The sequence below is a fragment of the Pseudopipra pipra genome, chromosome 4, assembly GCF_036250125.1.
Source record: "Pseudopipra pipra isolate bDixPip1 chromosome 4, bDixPip1.hap1, whole genome shotgun sequence".
In the NCBI taxonomy this organism is placed as follows: Eukaryota; Metazoa; Chordata; class Aves; order Passeriformes; family Pipridae; genus Pseudopipra; species Pseudopipra pipra.
Genome location: NC_087552.1, coordinates 60,552,476 through 60,576,539, shown reverse-complemented (window position 1 = coordinate 60,576,539; position 24,064 = coordinate 60,552,476). Strand labels below are relative to the sequence as shown.

The following is a 24,064-nucleotide window of genomic DNA, read 5'->3' as shown; positions in this document are numbered from 1 at the left end:
ACATACCTGTAGAAATCATACTGCTCCACTAGTGGAAAATAATCTTGAACATATGCCTCACTCTGTGTAAGATATACCATCAAATCATCTAAAATCTTCTGAACAGGGAGCGCTTTTGTGAAGGTAGTAATATTTGAACCAATGGATTCCAGCACGCTTTTGATATCTAAAAGAATATACATATTGCACTGTTACAGATCCATAGAGGAAATTTACATTCCATGTATGCATTATAAAATGCTATTAAGCCATTTGCCACATGTAACAAGCAAGCCATGAAGACAAGTGTGAGGAAGAGACAAGCAGGCAACAAAAACATCAAGCTTTGAAGTAACACAATGGCATTTTAAAACACACACTTTGTTTTTAGCATTCAGCTTAATGATGAAAGATGTAGAAGCTGAGCCAGAGTTCTTCCTCTTGCCTTTCATTATAATGAATGTGTCACCTTTTTATCTAGCCAGCTTAAATCTTCCTTTTCATGCAATATTGCAAATGGTAACACTGATCAAGACAATTAGCCACTAAGTTTATGAAGGAGAAGATCAAAATCTATTTAAACTCCATGCCTTGGGAATACAACACTGTGAAAGAAATTATACTGCCTATATTGAGAATCTATACTAGTTCTTTTCGACCGTATTAAAGGAGGTTACTCAAATAAATTCTTTCCAATTAATGAGCAACACTCTTGAGGTAATGATCAATTAATCCATTTTTCCCTCAGATAATGAACAAACATGCTACCCTATACTTACAGTTTAGATATACGCTATTTAGATTTACAGACACATGATTAATACACTTATTATACACCCTGTCTATGTGTAAAATGCAGTTTCTCTACACTCTCCCCCTTCTTTCAACTTGAAACATACTTGGAACAGCAGGATGTATAACTACAGGTTGCAATTTGGTAGCAGACACCACCTTCTATTCTCAAACAAGATCATCTGTTTTGATGTTTACTCTTCAAATCAACCAGGTAACAAATAATTCTTTTTTAAAAGTTTATAAATAAATGCATTTTTTTCTAGTAAACCCATTTATATGCTTTGTAACTCAAACTCAGTTTAGTGCAAACAAACTCAAAAAATTTATAAATAGGTAAATTAACATGGCTTGTCTGTGTTTACACATAGAAGCAGATACTGAAAATGAGTAAATCTGCTCTAGGTTTTCTAACGACAAGTATAACATTGATTTTCTAAAACTGGTTCATTTTAGGCAAGTTCACACAGTATGCTATGCTCGTATCTATACTGTCCTTCATTTTGCCCAGGAGGGGAAGAAAAAGAACAGAAAAACTTACAAGGAACAGCTGCTTATATAATGCAGAACAGGTCCACAATGCAAGAACAAAAATTAAAACAGATTAGTATACATACACTATACTACCATACAGGTATGGTCAAAGACTAAAAAGTGTAAAGCCCAAGTAATAAAACAATTAAGACAGCCATTTAAATTATCCTTAAAAGCATATTTTTACCTTCCCTTTGCCATCCACTACATTTTAATACAACTGCAGGCAGGTTCAGGTTTTTTAACATCACACTCCTAAATATGTCATAAACACATCAGTCAAGGAAAATTAGCCTTTCAACCAAATAAAGTGCCAGTGTGATGTTGGGATCCCAAGATTTCTCATGACTAAAAAGCCTAACAGATAAAACACCTCCATAATATACCATATGGCCTATTTTTAGATTTAATTTTGGGTCCTCATTAAGACACAGTTGCCTTCTATGTTTTTTTTCTAGCACCAGATTTAAAAAAAAAGAAGTTAATCTTTTAATGATCTTTAGCCAAGAAAATATATTATCAATAAAAGAAAACAAAAACATTAATCAAAGTGAAAAGACAGTCCTCACCTGATAAAATGTTCCTGGTTTGATTCACCACTAAGTCTGGAGTATCATTAAAAGCTGCATAGCCCTAAGAATAGAAGTTGGAAAGATCAGAGCATGTTTCTCGTTGTGAAATTGCTTGCAATTTTGTTTCCTTTTATTCAAGGATCAAAAGTATACATATACGAAAATGTATGTGATAAAACTATGAAAAATACATTTTTATCACTACACATTAGAAAAGACGAAAGTAAAATAGGAACTCTAAGTATATTTCAGATTCAGTTTGCTCTTCAGAATATTCCTTGGAAAAAAAAAAGCTAAATTTAAATATACATGAATCAGTTACAATGACCTCAAACTTTGTTGCCTGTCAGATCAAGAATGCACATATGAAAATTCAGTAGGTGAAAGGAGTTACTGTGTGCCAGCCAAACGCCTCCCCTTTCCAAGTCTATGCCTTCCAAACATGAAATGCATGTTACAAACAATGAAATCCAACTGCCTCTAAAGACGGGGTGATTCTTTCTTCAGTGACAAGGCAAAAGAAAGGGTCTAAGCCATGGGAACAAAGCTGAGCAGCTTATCTGGACAGAAAGGAGATGCTTGAATCCTTACTCCCTGCAAGCCTGATCACTTCAAAAGCATGCAGGGGTCTAAGGGCCGGCAGACATTTTGGTTCCAGAAAGTGCCCTCTATTCCTAGAAAATGTTTTCAGATTCCTAAATTTTTCAACTGCCCAAACTAAGTAATTTTTTTTTTCTAGCTGAAAATCATTGTGTTTTGTGGAAAGTCTTGCAAAAATACTAATAGTAATTACACTTTGTCCATTACACCAGATTTAATGTCAAGTATGTACATTAGGAATTTAGAAGAAGTATTTCAATACAATAAAACTAATCAGGAGAGCATAGGGGTTTTTTATTTCTTTAGCTTGAACCAAAAAATAGAACATGCTATTGGATCCATGTTTCTGCCTTTTTGGGTTTTTAGGATTGTTCTTTCAACCTGACAATTCACAGACATTTTTGACCTGTAGTATCCTGGAGATACAAAGCATTACATTCTTGTTTTCAAGTATTATATCTTGGCCAAACAATGGAATAATGAGAGACATCCACCACAAAGCAGGACGAGGTGGGAACAAAAGAATTCTGCTTGAGAAACCAAGGGAAAACAAGTGATTCACAAGTATCCCAGATTATTAATTAAGAGTTTACAAGTCTGTCAAGAAACATACCTTTTGAACGAGACTAGAAAGGTCTATTTTAAGGACATCATTGACCTTTGCAAGCTGTGAGCTCACTCCTGGCAACTAGGAAGCAAAAAACATGCCTGAGTCACATGAAGTAGCAGTCTCGAAAATTTAGTAAATATTTCACAGTTAGGAGAGAGGGTAAAGAAACTAAAATGATTTGTAGCAGAATCTTTCTAACACACTCCTGAAACCTCTGCTGTACAAATCAAAGCTTAACCTCAGCATTTTTGGGAGGGCAGGTTATTTCACTGCCCAGAGCAGCACTTTAACATAGCTGCTTGACACACATTTTATCCTCTTCTACAGAGAAGATGAAAACAGTGACTGGAATTACCCAGAAACACAGAATAAGGGAAGGTCACTTTTCTGACAAGTGACAGCACACACCAAGCCACTAAGCTGCAGAAACACTACCGGGCTTGCTCAAGGCAATTACGCTCTAAGAGTCTGAAAAACATTATTATAAACTCTTACCCCACTAAAATTGGCATTGACGTTCAGTTGACTTAATGAATTCCTGATGATATTGCACGTTGAGGCGGCCTGAGCCGCATTGCACGCGGAGTCATTGAGGGTGTTGCTGAGATGTGTTTTAACATCCGTCAAGTTTGCATGAAGCCTCTCTGTTCCCTCCTGCAGAACCTCTACAGAGACACTCACGTTTTCCAGTGCTTCCTTCGTTTCTCTGATGGCTGCAAGGATGGGAAATTTTTTAAAAAACACTTTAGTTAGAAAGCAGACTATAGATACAGATATGAAAAGAAAGTGCACATGCATAAATGCTACGATATTCTTAACAATACTGATGTAAATAATCCTGCCTCCCTCCCAAAAAAACCCTCTAGCACAGAATATGTTCTTTTTGCACATAAAAATACATCACTCATGCTTTCTTACAAAGAAATGAATCCGCTCAGGCTATTTTCATTGAGACTCCATCCACTTCCCAGATTACTCTTTTACACCTTTTCCCTACCTCTCCTTACTCAGTGATTTCAGTAAAGAACTTTAACATGTGGTCATTAGAAATTGGAAGAAAGCCCATATCCACAAAACAGTATTTTCAGTATTTTGCTTATAATCTAAATCACAAATTCTGCAGCTGCAAGATGAAAGGTAAGGAGATCATGTTGCACCAGCCAAGCATTAATAAGCATTCAGCACTGGCTTTAGATTTTATCCCAATCACATCAAATAAACAGAACAAAATGAAAAAAACCCCCAAACACTGAACAGGTGTTTAGTACACAAAGAACCACACAGACACAACTAAAAAAACAAGTTACAAAAGTAAAGTGCACTTCACACAACACAAGGTTTTACCGTATTTTTTACCTTTGATAGCCCTTTCCACTTTGACTTCAAGACAAATAAGAGAAATAAAGCAAAAAAGGAGAACGATGACAAGTGAATGAGAAAGAATTAATGGTTAAAAAAAAAAAATAAAACAAAACCAAAGTGACTCAAGTTCTTGGGTGTCTTTCCCTTTTTTCTATAAGCTCTACCTGATTCCTGAAAAAAACAAGCCTTAAATGGAAAAAATAATAAAGGAATATTTCCTCCAGAGGGAGAAAGAACTAAGTGTGAGCAAGGCTAAACTCAAAGATACAATGAAGAAATGCTGGATAGCACTCTCATAATAAGCTTGGCAGTGTACAGGACAAGGACATTGTAGTTCATTCCCTGACCTGTTGAAGACTAACCTGCAAATACCTATGGACAGCTCTAAGAGGACAGTTTTCCTAGTCTCCCTTATATTCAACAGAAAGGGACAACAACCTGGAGCAGGGAAATCGGATTTCATCTCTCTTCAATGACTGCTGAAATTAAATATCAACAACAGCACATAAATCTTGATTTAGCCTTTAAATATATTTATAAACCCTAAAATATCTGAAATCCTCAGTTTAAAAGAAACATCAAGGCATGTAGAAGGATGAGCTGACTCATGGTACTGCATAAAGTTATCCCATGCCGTGCGCTAGAAAGATAATGCCTGTTTTACCATGGCAACAAAAAAAAAGGACATCTTTACCTCCTGCCATTGTCAGAGCTGCATCAAGTGCAGGACGTACTTCTTTTCCCAGCTGTTCTTGAACTCTGGTTCCAAGCACAGGTCCAACATCTGTGGCATGGAGAAATAAAAAACCAAACATTACCGACTAGTTCAACTTGAACTACCTCTTAGCATAGGTGCTGTCACACTCTTACATAACAAAGTGTACTTATATTATTGAAACTTATTCTAAGGCCTGACAGTCAGAACATAGTGACAGAAGGTAACACAGGGACACAGCTCTGTTTTAGCTAGGTATAGGCCTACAAATGAAAGCAGTAAATCAAAATACAGCGGAAAATATTCAGCAGCACTTGACCATATAGGTAAAGACACATAACATTTCAACAGACTCCACAGTATGTATTTCATTGCATTTTCTACTCTTTTCAAAACAGGATTTTTTCCACAATCTATGTTAGAGAGGCCCAACATCTGGACAGGAGTTTTGTGGCATATTCTTTCACTCAAGCTATGTTTTAATAGTGCAAGAGGAACTAAAAAAATGTATTCTTTTCCTTTCCCCCATTCCTCATGTATCGAGCAATGTCAAGGTCACCCACAACCCAGACCTGCCAGCCAGCTCTGCTGAAATCCCTTAAGCGTGTTAAGCACATGTCTCCAGTCCCTGCCCCCTCACAGAGAGCATCCAGCATGGATGCTCCCAGCACTGGCATCATCCTTACCCATAGCCACCCCCACCTCCAAACACTCCTGTCTCACTGTCTACAAAGAGAAAGGAACCTCAGTTCAGCAAAATGACACAGAAACGCCAAGCAGAGTTTGGTGAAGCATTTTAATGCAACATATTCGTTAGGTAGTCACTGGGTCCTCTGCATTTTCAGATCATAGCAAACACATTTTTGAGTTTTTTTTGCTTTTGATGAAATGGGAATAGTGCATGGTACAGAAGTATTCATTACTGTTAGTACCGTCATGTCTGGCCTGAGATGAGAATTTCTGTCACACAGAAACACTTTTCAGCTTTTCCTTAGGGTGGGCAAATGAACTCATGTACAAGTCTCTAAAAGTTTATCCTACTTGTACCCCGGTGTCACACACTTAATTCTGGTATTTCTAGAAAATAAAAGCTATCTTAATTTACTGTTGATCACTCTCACCACAGATCCAGCTAGGTTCCCGTTAACTAACATCACAAACTGGCATTGAGAACTAATAAACATTTAATTTGAAATTCCAGTTTGAAGCGGCTGAGAAGCTTCAAGGTAGTACTTGAAATGCAGATGTCAATCTTTTTTTATTATTATTATTCTTACAGATTTAAAGATTACATACATCTTTTTAGACCAGTGTTCCTGCAGGAATTAAGCAGGAAGACTACTTTACTGCTACTTTCACAAGCACATTTGATGTGCAGTACACCCTCATACAGCCAAGACATATTAACTTCAGTGCATGCCAAGTTGGCTGCATTGAAAACTACCTTTAAAATACATTTTAAACTAGACAGAAGCATAGATTATAGGCATGAGAAGTCAATTTATGATAACTGGCATGATGCCACAGTTGCACAGTTTGATCCCAACAACAATCCTTCAGCCTGAAATGCAGACCTGTATGCACTTACTAACATCTGCTAAAAATGCAACTTGAATTATCATCTGCACTGAACATGGTTGGCCCTTTCTATTGTGAGTTTTGTAAAGCAAAGCTTAAATTATAAAAATAAAAAATAAAAATCATCTTTCTGGTTGTTTCTGTTGACTGAGAGCTTTAAAAGGTGACACCTCATATTGTAACTGTGCTGAAGGGGAAAGTGCAGCAGTTCTACTTCAAGTTTTATCTCCTGCTCTTCAACTGCTCATTCTGAAATGGCAAATACATTAAGCAGCTTTAGAAAGAAGATAAGCTGATGCCTCAACTTCTAGCTGAGTAGAGAACAAAAGTGCAACAAGAAAAATAAACAGATCTCTCTCACTCATTGGAACCATCACAACTGCTTGCATATTTGTTCACTGATATTTGGCTTCAATTTAAAAACTGAGGAAAAATATTCCAAAAAAAGCTTTAAGCATGGTTACTGAACTATAAAACATATGCTATAAAACTATAGCTTTATAGTATATTTATATAACTATAAAACTATAAACAATTTAATAAAAGACCTTTATTTTGGAAATACTACACATTACCAGCTCTGAGACTTTTTATGTGAAAACAATTTTAGATTTTGGTCTCATATACTACTGAGAACAGCACTTCTGTTTGAAAACCATGTTCTCATAAATAAAGTTTCACTTTGCATTATGAGCTAATTACATTATCTTACTGAAGCTTTTAAATACACGCTGCTAACCCCCCTTAAATCAAAGTACTTACTATTTAGGTCAGAGAGTGCTTTATCCTTAGCTGTGTTGTACTGGTTCACCAAATAGTCAATTTGCTGTAAAGAAGATGATTAAAAAAAACATTAAAAGAATTGGAAAAAAGTGATGCTTTTGAATGTGTCAAACTGTTAGCTTGAAACAATCAAAATATTTGTGCCAACTCCCTGGCTCTCTACTGTTTTCAGTTAACTAAGTATTTTATTTCCTTAGCAGAACTGCACATAATAAAAGACCAGTTTAATTGAGACATCTACTTAACTGGAACTTCTCTGTGGTAAATGATTCAGCTCAAAAGCAGAAGGAACTGTGACCTCATGAAGTCTTTGAGTCAGTCAGGCAAATAAGTTTTTTTGCATGTCTCCAATTTCGTTACTTGATTGTCTCGTGGCATTAGTTTCTCCTTCACGGAGAAACGTGAGGTACTGATGCAGTGGTAATTTTGAAGCAATTCACCAACCACACTGGCTTGTGTCTGGACAGCCTCTCAGAGCTTCTCTTGCAGAAAGGAGACAGCTGCTCTGTCTTAATGCAAATAGTTTTCCTCACCTTCAAGAGGATTTGGTCTCAACTTGAGCTCTACCAAAGACATCGTAACAATATAAACCAGTAACTTAGTTATCCCCAGATACTGGGTTGGACAAAAGGTTATCAAAGAACCATCCCAAGTGGAAAGCTTATACTAATTTTGAAAAGACATTAAATAACCTTCATTCATTTCTGCATGCTTAAAATAATGCATTATGAATTCTACCCCAAGCGAGTTAGAGTGGTGTAAAGGTTAACATACTTGACAAATGGGGTTTCAATTTTAAGCATGACTCAAATATGTACCAAAGCGTACATGGCTTGTAGTCTCTGTGAAATAAAGAAAAAAAAGACCAAAAAACCACCCTCAAAACAACCTATTGATGATACAGCAGTGGACGTCATTAAATTACAAAGTATGAAGCAGACTCTCTTTTTGTAAAACAGGAAAAAATATTTGTTTCTTACTAAGAAGGCTGTAGGTATATTTTTGTTTATTTGTTTGCTTTGTTGACCTAGGCTAACCTAAGGGCTAAAATTTTGCAGGACTACAGGTTTTGCATTGTCTCCAGCAATGTCACAGACAAAAGGGGATTCTCTATCACTAATAGTGTTATCACTCAATACTCACAGTCTGCAAATCTTCTGTGACTTGAACTCCTAACACAGGACTTTTTCAAATCCTCTTACATGCTGTACATACCTCATACTGATGAGTCAAAGGCAGCAATTTGCATTTCAGAGCTTTATAGCCAATTGGTAGGATTCTAGAACTGAAGCATTTCTCATTTCCCCAAGAAATTCTTACAAATATGTGTGTCTACATGATACTCATGCACCTTGTCTGACGAAATGACTTAGAAGATACAGCTGATGACTGCATCAGCTCCAAGTCTAAAAAAATAGAAAGCAATAATCCTGTTTTGAAACTGAAAAAAGTGCTAAGTGAGACTTTGAGTAACCTCTGGCACAAGTGTTCCAAGTCCTGACACTTTTAAATTTAATAATTCAGCATTTTTATTAACTTTTTAGACAGTGCTTATTTTTTTCTCTATCAAGACAAGTTACTTCTTCATAACAGATTTTCTCCTCTGACATTTCCCACTGCCAGCACTCAGTGTGCTGTCAAAGGGACTCTGGTGGTTTCTGATATGATTGGATGAATCCTTCTGTGCCCAGTGTCAGCTCCAGACTGACAAAAGGCACCCTGTTTCAAGAGGGGTTATTGGGGTTATTGGCATGACCTTCAATTCCTGCCATGTACCTCCACCACTGGTCTGTCAGAGCACCACATGCAAACAAACAGTTGTATAGGGAACATCTTCAGATAGGAAAACATTTTATGGCACCCCCCAGATGTCTCCTGTTCTCATACAGCTCTGGCCAGCAAAAAAAAAAACCAAAAAAACAGCCCAGAGTTACTGTGACTGGAATGCTACCACACTTGTGGATTCCACATAATTGTGTGAATTCCACCTATTTCTAATTTCATGGAAGTAAAACAGATTAATAAAATTAAATTCAAATAATTAAAATTAATGAAAGCCAAGGCAATAGAGCTGTCGGACTTTTTTGTCTCCTACAAATTCACAAAGAATTGAAACTACATTCTTTACAAGCCTTCCGCACTAGCATTTCTTTTTTTCTTTCAATACAAAACAAGATATGCAGAGGACTGCTTATGGGATTCTAAGGCAAGTCTGAAAGGAAGGAATCTTTCCTGTTCAGTATGGTAGAGTATGACTCTGGTTTAAAGAAAAAACAGTCAAAAATATTCCTGGGAAAAAAGCTATTGTGACTCAGTCCCAGAGCACATACAACTAAGTCCAAAACACAAGGAAACAGGAAAGAGCAACAGGGAATCCAAGTTTACATGTAATACATATTTTTGTATGTATTCCTTTTAAAACCTTATTTTTCCAAATTATTTAACTTCTGCTAGTGATCTACACTAGTTCAGTAGGAGGAAAAGGGCCTACAAGCATCATAGCAGCATACTCCCAGAGTACAGCTCAGAAGATGTTCAAAGAATGCTGATTCATCAGGATAACTCCCAAACACTTACTACCGTGTGAAAATATCTTCCCTTGCATCATTTATTCTATTTACTGAGATTGACACACAAAGAATAAACAAAATACTGCAGGTGTGATTTAAACCAAATAGAAAGAAAAAATTACTTTCTGCAAAATTTCTTATTTACACATATTCCCTCCCACCCTCATTCCCCATAAAGAAAAAATTCTTTACCGCTGGAGTGTCGTTAAGGAATATTTTCAGATCTTTAAAATTACTGTTAACCAGTTTCTTTGCTCCTCGGACTTGGTTAGTTAAATGCTGGTTGGCAGCATATGCACAGAGCACTCCAACACTACAAAAAATATAGATAACAGATATTTCTTTGTTACTGTAAATGCATATTCTAACATTAAACAGAACGAAAAAATTATAGCAAAAAAAGTCAACATTATCAAAAGAAAGGTCTCCATAAATTTACACATTCTTTTTCTTACTAGAGGTTCTCACATGCACCATCAGATAGAGTTGAGGAATGAGCTATAAGGGCCAATATTGTATTACTAATTCAAAAAAACAAATGAAAAGTGATGTTAACCCAAAGACTTCAGAAGTTATTTATGTACAAACTAATCCATTAGCATGGGTACTGTCAGAAAATGTGGATAGCCTAGGTAAATTGTAATGAGACTTAGAAATGCTAGGCTCTTTTACAGGTATCATTAACCTTGACACAGCTATAAACAAATGCTCATAAGTTAACTGTGAAAAAGAGTATTTTTCATTTGATAACTTCAGCAGCAAGATTTATGCAAAATGGCACAATTTATTTACATAATTACACGGATTTTCCAAAAGCATATGGATAGTCCCTAATAATGCTAAAATAATACATAAGCATTTCCTGATACTGAAACAAAAGGTGGAAAGTGAGCTAGACTTCCAGTCAGCACTGCTGCTATTTTCTATTTGATCACTCCCTACTGTAAAATTCTAATTACAGCATGGCAGATCTGCACAAACAGTAAGTAAAAAGGCAATTAAAGGCCCCGTGAGAGTCTTCGAAGCTCTATTAGCATACATGATCCTTAGCTTTTTGTTTAGCTTAGGTGTAAAATAGACTTAAACAGGATGACTTTTGGTTTTTAACATCTCACATTCAGAACACTTAACCTTTCAGACAAGTACCAGAAAGGTCAAGAGTAACCACCAGAGTGTTAACAGCCTCAGAATCAAGATGACTACAAACCCACTTGATGGGTTAACCATTAACTTTCCAGTAGACAGCAGAGATCCACTCACCAGAGGCAGGATACATCCCCAAAGGGCGGACACTGCCCTGAGGCTGCAGTCAGGTGCGTTACAGGCAATTTCTGTTTGGCATATTTGTTAAATCTCTCACTTTGTGGTGAATAAAACAGCTCAATACTAGAGAGGTAGTACCCTGAAAAGCCATTATGGACATCCAAACACAGGAGAAGGGAATCACTGACACAAATGGTACCATACTCTTTCCAGACTGTCAAACATTAAGTTGGAGTGTCAAGGGGACCCAGATACTAGTATTTGTAAATAAGACTTCAAGAAAACCCTATACCAGGCTCCCTATGGGGAAGAAGATAGATGGAAAGTACAACTTTTGCTCCAAAGAATGTGCATTCAAAAAAAGCCATAATACAGCCACATAAATGAAATGGTGGAGAGCAAATAGGTACCTAAAATGACGTGTATCCTGGCAAGATAGGAGAGCAAACACCCTGACTCATGATGCTCATCTCCTTCTTCAGTGAATCAAAATCAAGCCTTCATCTTTATTTTGCTTTTCCTATTTTAGTTTTCCCAAACAAATGTAAAGGCTTGTTCTCCTGGTAAAACTGATCTCAACTATAAGAATTTCTGCTGCTCTGACAATACTCTCAAAAGAAAAATTCTAATTTCAGAGCATGCTACAGGTGCAGGTCTGTTAGGATCCCTTCACTAATATTTTTCTCAATATCCAAAAACATCCAGAACAGGATGACAGAGTTTTACATAAAGAGGTTGCTTCTCTACCCAAAATATATAGCCATGTCTTCAAAACTGAATATTAATGAACCTCCCAGAAATCACTAAGGAACAAAGGGACATACACACTTATCTTCGTATTTACTTAACCTACAGCAAATGGCATATTTTTTTCCACTATGACCAACACTCAAGCAGCCATAATATCAGCTACCACCCAAGGAATGAGAATCCAAAATGCATAAATACCGAGGAACTCAGTAACTTAAAACTTACACCATCCTGTGATTCTATGACAAGCAGAAGTAAGCGGTTTAATTTTGGACATATACACTATTTTATTTAACTCGACTGTGATGGCAATTGCTATCAAAAGCTTTTTTTTTTCTTTGTTAATAAGAAAAAGTATCTCAAGCTATCAGGAAAAGCAAACGTTTGTGTACCGCTCTGAGGCTCAGGGTTTATAACCACATCCTCATTCTTTAGACAACCAGCGTTTATGTGTCCTTTCAGTGCTATGTTCACAGAACAGAAAGGTCAATTGGGAGCTCACAAAACAGCGCTTTGTAAGACTCCAGCATGATCATCTTTCTCTTTAGCTTCCTAAATGGGAAGAAACAAGATAGAGGAGATACTTCAAGGCGCTCAGAACAATTGCGAATGTAAACAAACACACAACAGGAGAGAGGAAAAATCTATTTACTATGTAACTGAGCCGTGAGTCAACATTCAATAAGCAGCTGCAAAGAGAAGGTCATAAAGCAGGAATAAAAAGGACATGCTTCTGTCATAAAGCAAGAATGAAAATGATATGCTTTTTCTGTAACAGATTAGAGAATTGTTTAAACAATTCTTCAGGAGTCCAATATTCCACATTCAAGTTTCCTGTCAGGTTTCACAGACCAATTTAAATGTTATTAATCCAGTTGCAGAGGGAAACCCAAGCTTTTCCTTTAGCTGAACTTGCAAAAAATGTCAAGTCACAGAATAGAAAACCTGAGCAGATTTACATATTGGAAGAATGTCCCCTTTCTCACTACAAGCTAATGAATTTAAGAAAATAATGGGATAGAGATTTCTGTACCAACCTTTCCACCACTTCTTTCAGATAATATTAATTTCCAGGTTCTAAACAACACGTCCTACCAATCTCACAAAGATACTTGCCAAGATGCCAAATACCATTCCGTGCCTCCAGACTTGGCCTTCCCTAGCCTCATACATAACATCCACAACTTCAAGAAAGAGGTTATAACACAAGCTCTCTTGGAAGGACAAAAAACTGACTATATGTTCTTCTATTCAATAGCCAAGACATTTTGTATTACCAGCAAGTCTGGTATTGCAAAACACGCGTTCTTAAAACTCCAATGTTCCTCCCTTTATAATATAGAAGAATTAAGGAAATTACATTTCTTTCCCAGAAAAAACACATTTGCCTAAGCTTGCAGATGCCTAGGAAATAAGAGGTCTCTCAGTTCACCTTTGAAGAAAAGCACATAATTGTACTCATTATAAATTTGGAATATCAAATCTATTTAGTTGTGTATTTGATAGATTATTTCTACATCCTCTGCTCTTTAGAAATAGAATCCTACTTTGTAGGGCAATATCCTGTATAAAAGTTGTGAATTACCAAAAACACTCCATGTATTTTTGACTCAATCTATAAAAAGAAGTATTTAAAACACAAAGTGCACATACCAGAAAAAGATACACTAAAGGCCTATTTAGTTTAAGATAAACCACAGCGTATGTAACTTCTTTCTTATATCCCTCCTTGAGGAAAGCATGCTTCTCACATTATGCTCCACCTGAAGAAAGCAGATCTACATAGAGCTGTTTTTAAAATTAAATCTGTCATACTTTTACTGCCTTTACACATCATTCCAATAAGCTTATTATTAAAACCTCATCCTAATTACCAGAGCACTACATCAGTGGAAAAGTGAGAAGAAATGTTCGGCATGATTACAATTTACTAGCTGAACTATTCTAAAATCTGCATTAACAGCATACATATGTCAGTGTGAACTTGCACCTTGACACACAGAAAAAACATCCCCATGTTGCTAGAATTTTCTAGAGTTGTTACCTACATACAGAATCTATTGCAGGCTCTGAATTCAGAGTCTTTCCCCTAATACTCTTTACCGTGCATTTAATCTGTCTCTTCCATCCAAGGAAAGACAGATTGGAACCATTTTTTCATACCAAGGACTGAAAAAAAATCAAAAAATTAATTAAAAAAATAAAAAAAATAAGGAAAAAGAAAGGGGAAAGAAAGAAAAACAGGAAAAAACAGCTCAGTGCTCCCTACTCTCTTCAATGATCTTCTGAACTTTTGAGAGAATCTCAGAATAGCTGGCACTGCAAGAAAGATGAAGAAAGATGCAGAATATACACTCAGATGGTAATCCTGAAGAAGTCCCTCCAGCAGCTGTCTGTATGTATGTTCCATGGGAGTGCCTTTAAGGCAAAGCTCCCCTGGCAGAGGTGTGGGTTCAGGGTATCTGATGAATGCCAGCCCTGCTAAATGCATCTTCTGAAGCAGCACAGCTCTTAGTGAAGGAGTCCATGGCATTCCAGTCACCTGGTAGGGGTTTAGGAGACCCCCCCCCCAGTGCTGCATGAACTCAAAACTATACCCAAACAAACAGGACCCACCCTAGTGATTTCAGAGCATACTTGATGCAAACCCTGTATTGGAGATCATTCAAGTTTTCATTCTTTTGGTTCTGTCTCAAGTAGCTACAAGCATTTTACTCGCACGGGACTACACTCTTTTGGTTAATGTCACAGCTTACACATTTAGCTGGGCCCAGTACTTGAGAAGTGTGATTTTGGGAAGCACTACAGGTAAATCTTCCACCTAAGCCAAAACTGCATAGAAACTTTGGGGAAAAGTAGATAATAAATCCAGAAGAACACTTAGTTTGAGTACAGTACAAGACATGTAGAAACAGTTTTAAGTAAATCTCAGGCCTCCTCCATTTTTTTCTGTTGGCGTAATGGCTACCAGTAAGACTGTCCTTTTGTGTTACAGCATTGTAATAAAGAGCCTGACATGGGTTCAAATAGATTCAGGTATGGCATCTTCTCCTCTCTTGTGAAAGAAGATCCAGGAAGGGCAGGAGAATCTCTCTTTGTACAGAAGTGTACCAGAGACCTGAGACCTCAGTCAGGCTGGGATCAGTAATATTAGCTTGTAAAGTTCTATATTGCCTTGCACAGCATTCACAGCATTAGAGACTTAGCCAGGTAGTCATATGAGATCATCTCTACTTGTGGAAACCTGCAGACAGATCTCAGGTCAACTCCTCCCTAGGGTAAGCATCTGATACTCCTGATGTCTCATGCAAAAGGATAAAAAACCCGAGGAATTAAAGAGGCAATTTCACTAGTTCTGTAAAGCATATTACCAGGGATCGCTGATCTGCCAGTCATGACCTGGGAGGAAGCATTTACCAATGCTGGGTATGTTTAATCCCACAAGGATAGCTGGCAGCAAATGCACAAATTTAAGAGACCACCAAGGGGGATGATCTCTTAATTTCTCAGCTGACAGGCAACATCCCTCAGCCATTATAACCAGAAAGTAGCATCCTGCAAGGCGTTGTAAAGACAGCTGGTGAGCTCTCTGAGCTACCTTCAGTTTTGGCATGCTGAGGTAATTTAATAATTTACTGTCTTCAAGGCACCTTGTACTTTTGTCCTGTCATCGTGGCAGGGATGCACCTATCACTCATAACTTGATTTAGGTTTCTCATTTTAAGAATACTAAGGGTCATGTTTGTTAGTGATGTTTAGGAGAAAAGAGCATGTTCCCATATCTGATATCAGCATGACCTCTATTTGAGCATAGGCAAGGTCTCAATTTGTCCCGACACACAGTAACAGAAAAAATAAACTCTAGATTTCAATGAAGTGACAAAGTACATCCCACCTGACTGAACAGTCACATGGTATAGATCAAAAGACTTTTTTATTCTTTTAATATAATCAAAAAATAAGCATAGTAGGCAGGTGAAAATATGAAGAAGTTAGAGGAAAACAGAAAGCCTGAAAGCAAACAATTTATTTCGAAGGCAGGGAAAAGAAGAATCTTGACTGTACTTCCTCAACACCCATTACACACCTAGCACAGTAGTGTGCAAAATTGTGCAAAAATGTCTCCAAACTCCAGGATTTACACTGAGTTCATGCATGGTTTAAACAACTCAGGACCCAAAAGAAAAAACATTATTTTGAACTAATAAGAATATCTGGAGGACAGCAAATACTGGAGGAAGTCACACAATTGCTTTTCACACCAGTACAACACTATCAAGAACAAAGCAGTACATTGTACCTCAGGTTCTCTATGGGATGGTAACTGAACACAGGACACAGTCTTGCATAAGTTGAGTGCAACATTCTGCAATTGCCATTTTGAGATTGGCCAAAATTTCACCTGCCAAATTAAAACAATTTTTTTTTGTTTCACACCTACATTCTGCTCAAGTAAGTATATAATGACCTGTGGATAGTAATGGTAGCAGCATTTTTATAATGCAGTTACACTTTCTTTAATAAGCAATAATATTGTAGTCTAATAAAATAACTTCTGCACCTGTAGGCTAATACAGTATTATTTGTCGTATGACACTGCAAAATAAGTGCTATACCAAGCTTCATATTGTTCTATTTATCACACTTGCCTTATTATTAAAGAAGCAACAAAAAGAAATGTTGCAAAACAGCTCCTCTGACAGTCAGCATTTTTCTTCTGTCTTTGATGCATTTCCCCACCACAGTTGTCACAGCAACGACACATACAGAAGCAAAGTCCCACAAGAGGCAGTAACAAAATAAATAGCAATCCCAAGGCTGCGGAGACTATAAAACCGATTTCATAGTAGATGGCCTGTAAGTCAGACAAAAATAGTGGTAATAGCATATATCACACAGCAACTGCAATCAATATAGAGCAAATAATTACAAATCAAACTACGGACTAAACCATCTACTAAGTTACCAAGGTTACAGACTTGGTATATTTTGTCAATAATTGACAACTTTTCTAACAAAAAGACAATAACATTGTAGATACTGATAGCTAATAATTATTTAGCTAGACTACTAGCTAGGCAAACTACAAGAGTGAGTACTAAGAGAGAGTAGGCTCACAAGAAATAAATGTGAATCAATGCAATTGAAACAGGTTAAAAATGAACACATTTGATTTCCTGGACCACAAATCTACTGTTTCTCACATCTGTTTCCAAAAAGGCTCCACAAATGTCAGGAAGGTTAACTAAAGCAACACTTCATGGAGGGGGAAGGGAGGCTTAGCTTTTTCTCCTTTTTATTCACTTATGAGTAGAAAGATTCTTATGAACTGCAAAGGGAAGTACTTCACTGGATGATTGATTACAATGGCAGAGGTTCCTCCAAACTGCTGAATTTAAAACTGCTTAGGGACAGGAAAACATGAAGGAGCAGATAGATTTTAAGATCTCTCAGGTAAAGACATTTATTCTGCTGCCAAACAGCAAAGCAGCAGCATTTAAAGGATGCTTTCAAAAGCTGGAAGGAGTGAAAAGAAACGATGCAATTCCATACCCTAACCAGCTTTTACACTGCAAGAGACCCCAGACCAAGAAGCTGGGCCAGGCAGCCCTGGCACAGCCCTACGCAGCGCTTACAGGGGACAAGCTGTGAGCTTGCCGTGCTGTTTCCCTCTGCTGAAAACACAAGCCAGCCCATCCCAGAGAGCATCAAGCAGGTGTCTGCACAAAGAGATCAAAAGCACAGTGTGGGCATGTCCCAGTGCTTTTTCTTCCCTGATAAATCTCTCTTCTCCTTTCCTTTCCCAATTTTAGGAGAACTAATTCTCATCTGATTAGTTTGAGTACTCTCCTGTTTTACACCAATACAAGGGCAGCTTAGCAGAAAAGGAATGATATTGAGGCTGTGTAACTGTCCTGCAAAGTAAGTTAAAATTTCTCACAATCTATCAATCATGCTCCAGTTCCAGCTTCGCTGATGTCTGTCTTCACAATCCCTAATTATGAACTGAGTCAAATACAGCAACCATCACCATTACCAGAGTTGCAAATTTCTGACCTAATTACCAATTCTAGGATGAAAACTATTTTTTAAATTATTATTATTATTATTATTATTATTATTAACTCCTGGTTAAAACTTTTGCTTCCTTCTGAAGAATATGAACAAGATGTTTGGAAGAAGAATTTGGCTTAATTTTGCAAAAGAATTACTGTTTTCTATCTAGCTGAATATTTCAAAAATTATTTGACAACAGAAGTTATTTTAAGATAGGTCAGATGGGAAAACAGTATTTAAAATAACATTAAAAATTATTATGGATGTTCTAACAGAAGTAATGTATACAGACGTGATTAGTTTCTTTTCAAAGTTTATATCTACCATAAGACATTACCTGAAGAGTCAGGACAACATTTTCTGGCTGTGGAAGTCAAAACAAATGGAGAATGTGTATATAACACAGGCAGCATGCACAAAAAACAAATCCGGTGAATAATGAATAATTAGCCATGACCACAACAATAAACAACACAGAAACAATAATGAAAGCCACTAAAGTAAAATAATGCACAGAAGCACCATTAAATAATTATGGAAAAATATTTACAATAAAATACATAGCAGGTATTTTCTGGTTTCCCTGGTAAGTGAAAGGAATCTAGGATTTGTCCAACAAATACTTCCATTTTAAAACAATGACAGACCAGTTATTTCCACATTGAGCATCCAGTTCATATAATTCCCAACACGTCTCACAGAAGGCCAGAAACTGCATTACTTTGTTTAGTGATTGCTTCATGAACTCCACCTGTCGTAACTGATATGATATTCCTGTCCTTTTCTTTTCAATTTTATTTTGGTAGCTCCACTAGCAGTTTTGGGATCTTAATCTTTGGGACTACATAAAAATTCATCCTCACTTTTAAGTAATCATGTAGAGGTTTAATTTAAATTATTCTAAAGCAAAAAAAAAAAAAAAAAAAAAAAAGGAAGGCTTTCAAGAAAATCTGAAGAAATCTCTTTTAACAGTTCTTAAATGTCTTCTTATCTGTAATACCAGAAAAACACTGAAGACTAAATATTCAATGACAGGAATTCCAGAAGAACCCAACTTCCCCTTTGTTTCCATAGTGGAAATAGAAATTCTTGTATTTTCCCCTTCATGTCTGCATGACAGGTTCACAGCTCATAATGCTTTCCCTCTTTTTCATAACTGGAAGAGAAGTGGACAAGCTAAAGATGGCAAGACCCCTCAGCCCAAAGTCTGATGTGTGAAAATCATAAATGTTCAGGTTTCAGGATGTTTTTTCAGCATCATACATATCTTTATGAAATCTCTACTGTACAATATTACTTAAAATGTTCAAAATCATATTTTGATCATATCAACATATTTTCTCCCGTATTAATGGGAGGAAAACAAATGCTTACCCTCCCTTACAGATCTGGTACCAAATATGATTTTGAACATTTCAAGCGCGGACTCTCCCAGCAGAAGTAAAGCAATGGCAGCAGCAGTGAGCTGGCTCCCCAGAGCAGGCACAGATCAGCTGCTGGGCTGTCCTGCCAGACTGCTGCCCCTGGCAGGGGATGGGGAGATGCTGATGGTAAGAGTCCAACTGGGAACACTGGGACACACAGCACAGAAATGGGAAGGGCCTCCTGGGTCACTAACACTTTCTATAAATAGGTTAAAAAAAAATTATACACAGGAATGGCAGCAGAAATTTAACAGGATAAATATGAGCAGCAGATTTCCTGTTCTTACTACTGAAGGGCTGTTCCCAACGCTTGGTGAGCATGTTTTCTTCTCACATGGTATTGCACATGATACATATTTCAGCTGCTTTGTTTCTGTGCTAGCACTATCTTCTGCCCAAGGAGCAGTGCTTTCTTCCAGGTGCTTCCTCTCCATATATATTTTAAAAGGTAATCACGCCCCTTATCAACTCTTCTCCCTAAGCAAAGCAAACTCTTCTAGTTTCCTCTGAAGACCCATAGATTTTCCAGATCCCCCTAATGGACATTTTCTGAACTCGTCCTATTCTAAGTTCATTGTCCCTGAATTTGAGTGATCAGAACCACAGGCAAACATTTCTAACTACTTATCCACACCCTTCAGCAATATTCACACTTCCCCATCTCCACTGGAAACTCCTCCAGGGGCATACCTACCACCGAGCTAGCCACTTCACAGTTGACTCTCACTAATGCTTCTGTCTTCTGAATGCCATCCTACTTGTCCTGATATATTTTCTTTTTCCAAATTTATTTCAAAGTTTTGCACTTTATTCAGGTCAGAATTTGGACTGATAAATGGCCTGTATTTCAACAAGCACATCCCCTATGCAGGACTAGAGCCATCATCAATCTCAGATTTCTCAAGACTTATGTACTAGTTACTAAATACTAAACTTGTGCTCATGTACACCGCTTATGGTCTAATGGTTTTGTCCCAACTCTCCCAGCCAAGCCCAAGCCCAAGCCTGCTTTCCTCCCTGGGTGTACAGCCACAATCTATGACGCACCACTCTTTACAGCCCACCAAACAAGTATATGGGATCAGCAAGAGTCATCTGATGCATCATAACAACAATACCCACACACCAGGATGTAAGGCAGAGGTTATCAAGCTACTGGAGAAATAGGTCTGTTGTCAGGAAGATATGGAAGCACAAGGCTTTCCCCTTTCAAAGACCAAGGTCATTCAGGCCATCCTGGTTCAAGGCAGTAGCTCAGTGCCTGTATGCCAAGTGCCACTCATCCTTCTGACAGGTACACCACACTGCAGCACCTCAGTGAAGTAACTTGTTATTGCCTGGCCATAGTTTAGATTCCTACTGCAGACAGCCCCTGATACTGTTTCAAAAGCAGAACACCATCCTTGAGAACAGCCTCAAAATCAGGTGCACATTATATTCCATCTTCTTGCTACCAGATACCCTAAGAATTTCAACTGTTACAGGATATTCACAAACCTAAAGAGATAATGAAAAATATCCTCCACATGATTAACACACTACATAAACTAAAATATACTTTGTAAGTAGGCTATGGGAACTTCATTTTACAAAGGCACCAGAACCAGCACATAAATTCAGCTTTTCGAGAAAAACAGCTGAAGCTTACATGAGAGCTCAGCAGTAATGGTTCTCTCTAAGCTTTTTTAAAATAAAAGTAGTATTTTTCAATACAAAGAGCCTTCAACCTTTGTGCAACAGACACTGCAATCACATTACAGCTGCAATTTATAAATCAGCCTTAACTATGATTAGTTTCTTTACACTGGCTTATGGACTTTTCCTTGTAATTGTTTTTGAGAGATTTTGGTCCCACATTTTTCATGAAACTATCACACCTGTTATTCAAAAAATTAGTATTTCTATCCTGTTCATATAGTTTTAAAATACTAATTCCTGTTTTAGAAACAAAACTGAATTTCAAAGTCATAATTTTCATTATTTTATGCAAATACACATAGACAATTTACCTTTTGATAATCGCCCTGTGTCTTTCCCAACTGCTGCTGTGCTACTTTTCTGATGAGATCTGAAAATAAGCAAGAATATTCCAGAATTTTAAACAACACAATTTATTAAAATCAAGGGAAAAGAATGGTTTGAATTCTACTGTTAGGTAGGCAAGATGAAATTAAGAACAGAAATCAACAGCATAGGCAAGCACATAAGTGTCCCCATAAATCTGTCTAGAAACAACATTTTTAATTAACAGTGTGTTTTATGAGCTCACAGGAAGAGACAGGTTATCTATCAGTTAATCAGTTACCACTGAAATACAGTAAAGGTTTTTCTGAGGTCATCCTCTGTACCATAAAATCATTATTAAAAGTTCATCACACATATACCAACTACTTGGACAATGTTCCAGGTGTCAGCTTTGCTTCATGTTTATGCCCAGTACATACGTGCATACATATACATATACATACATACACACACACAGCATTATATACATAGTGTGCAAAATAAACATGCTAATGAGGACTTCTTGATTGAAGGGTACAAGGAAGAAGACTCTTATCTTTCCAACATTATCCCAATCTTTTTTCCCTGCCCTCTCCCCCACCCCAATCTCTGGACCAACAGTTAGTATGGAAAAGCACCAAAACAAATCAGAAAGCCTAACATGTTACTATTTACTGTGTGTGCAGCTCCATCTAAAACTCATTCTAACTTACCATATATAATGAATACAGCAACACCAAAAAACCAAAGCAGGAATGTAACACAAATAGTGCCACTTTCAGTAAACTCTGGCAGCTGTAACAAGGATACCCTTTTTGGGACATCACCAGCCTACCCTTATCAAGGTTTTGACAACTCCATGGGAACAATGCTGGGAACTGTGACACCCAGTCATTTCTGTGACACCCTGCACTTGAAGAGGGGCTCCAGCAGCCCCCCATGTTCATACAGAGCTGGACTTCACACTACTATTGCTCTATTTTTAGTCTCCCCATATGCTAATGAACATACTTGATAAAAACTTCCATTAAGTTACCTGAGGCTCAATTAAAGGACCTGAAGTTTCAAACCCAACTGCAGACCTCCCAAAAATCCAAGCCCTCTCAGAATTGATTGCAGCACTTGTGAAATACGTTCAGGGAGTTCACAGAGGCTTTGATCTCACTCCTCTCTCACCCTCCATCTGGCTCAGAAAAACGAATTCCTAAACAAACAGCGCCCATAGTCCTCCCTCCCCAACACCCTGCAGAGGGAACAAGGACTAAACTGATCTGCACATTGAAGAGATCCTGAAGAGTTCCTCACAGAAAACTGTCCAAGGAAAGAAAGCACATGACAGCAAGGCACAAACTGCTGTTTTAGGGCAGGTAGTCCCTGCAAGGGAGCTGCAGACAGCAAGACTGGCAATTAAAAAGTAAAAATCTGTTAAAACATCACTGAAGTGTCAAACTGGGACAGGAAGTACATTCTCTAACACAGAGTGCTTGCAGTAGGTAAGCAAGGACTCTCTACGGTGAGGCAACCTCGTTTTGGAAAGACCATCCATAGACTACAAGACAAGGCTGAATCCCACAGTTAGAGAAATAAAAGCAAAACATATGTAGAGTAAGCACCTGGGAAGCACAAAAGAATTACGATCCCTGCGATTCCTTCCAAGCTCTGCATCTTGCGAGTCATGAGACTGCTGAAGGAAAGGGCACACACCACTGTAAGGGCAACACACAACTGATCCACCACTGCAGCTCTGACGCACCTCGGGCAGTGGGATCAGCAAAGTCCTCCCTGCATCGAGACCATCCCAGGCAACATCTGTGCTTCTCCAAAAGTTTCAGCAACAAGGAGATACACAGCTGAGTGAGGAAAAACTGCACAAACTCCAAAGGTGTAAATCCCACCGGTTGTTATGCAATTTTTTCTTCTTCAGCAGAGGTAACATTTTTTTATTCCTGTTGATATCTATACCATGTAAATAAAATACTGGTGCATAAAATATAAATGCAATGAATTTTCTTTATAGCTAGATGGCTTTTAGCACACAGGAAAAGAGCTAAAACAGCTCTCTCGTTTATGTATTGATTCAACTATTTAGCATTGCGTGACAACACCCTATAGAAAAGCCACTGAGAAACTTCTACCAGCTTAAATGAGAATGTGATAGGAAGGAATAAAAAGGAAAAGCTTTTGTGATCCTCAGTGGCATGAAGCAGGCACAGGATCCGACAGCCCAGGATGCTGTGGCATCACCCTCTTTGCTGCTACTCTAACACCGACCAGAAGAGTTCCCAGCAACCTGCTCTCACTTCCAGGCTGCTCCTAACTCAAACATTCATCTTGCTTTGGAAAAGGGTTGGACTTGCTGACATCTGGACATCCCTTTAAATCTGAATTATTCCAAAGTTATCCTGCAATCATAATGACTTTCTATTATAAATTATTTAGGGGAGCAGTGAAAACACTGCCAGGAAGCATGT

General features: G+C 37.6%; 1 protein-coding gene across 19 annotated transcripts in view; it reads right to left on the bottom strand.

Annotated features, from left to right (window-relative positions):
• Positions 1–24,064, bottom strand: part of PROM1 (prominin 1) — a 61,813-nt gene that overhangs the window by 18,078 nt on the left and 19,671 nt on the right. For 7 of the 19 annotated variants that reach the window (XM_064653171.1, XM_064653176.1, XM_064653185.1 and 4 more), the window contains exons 3-13: positions 21,599–21,657; positions 18,503–18,529; positions 16,758–16,963; positions 10,288–10,408; positions 7,505–7,568; positions 5,144–5,233; positions 4,444–4,467; positions 3,583–3,800; positions 3,091–3,165; positions 1,866–1,938; positions 7–166 (exon numbers count right to left, since the gene is read on the bottom strand). In XM_064653171.1, the coding sequence (XP_064509241.1) occupies positions 7–166; positions 1,866–1,938; positions 3,091–3,165; positions 3,583–3,800; positions 4,444–4,467; positions 5,144–5,233; positions 7,505–7,568; positions 10,288–10,408; positions 16,758–16,963; positions 18,503–18,529; positions 21,599–21,657 (1,117 nt within the window). The remainder of the gene's footprint in view (positions 1–6; positions 167–1,865; positions 1,939–3,090; positions 3,166–3,582; positions 3,801–4,443; positions 4,468–5,143; positions 5,234–7,504; positions 7,569–10,287; positions 10,409–16,757; positions 16,964–18,502; positions 18,530–21,598; positions 21,658–24,064) is intronic. The other 12 variants (XM_064653179.1, XM_064653181.1, XM_064653182.1 and 9 more) reach the window with 6 other exon arrangements.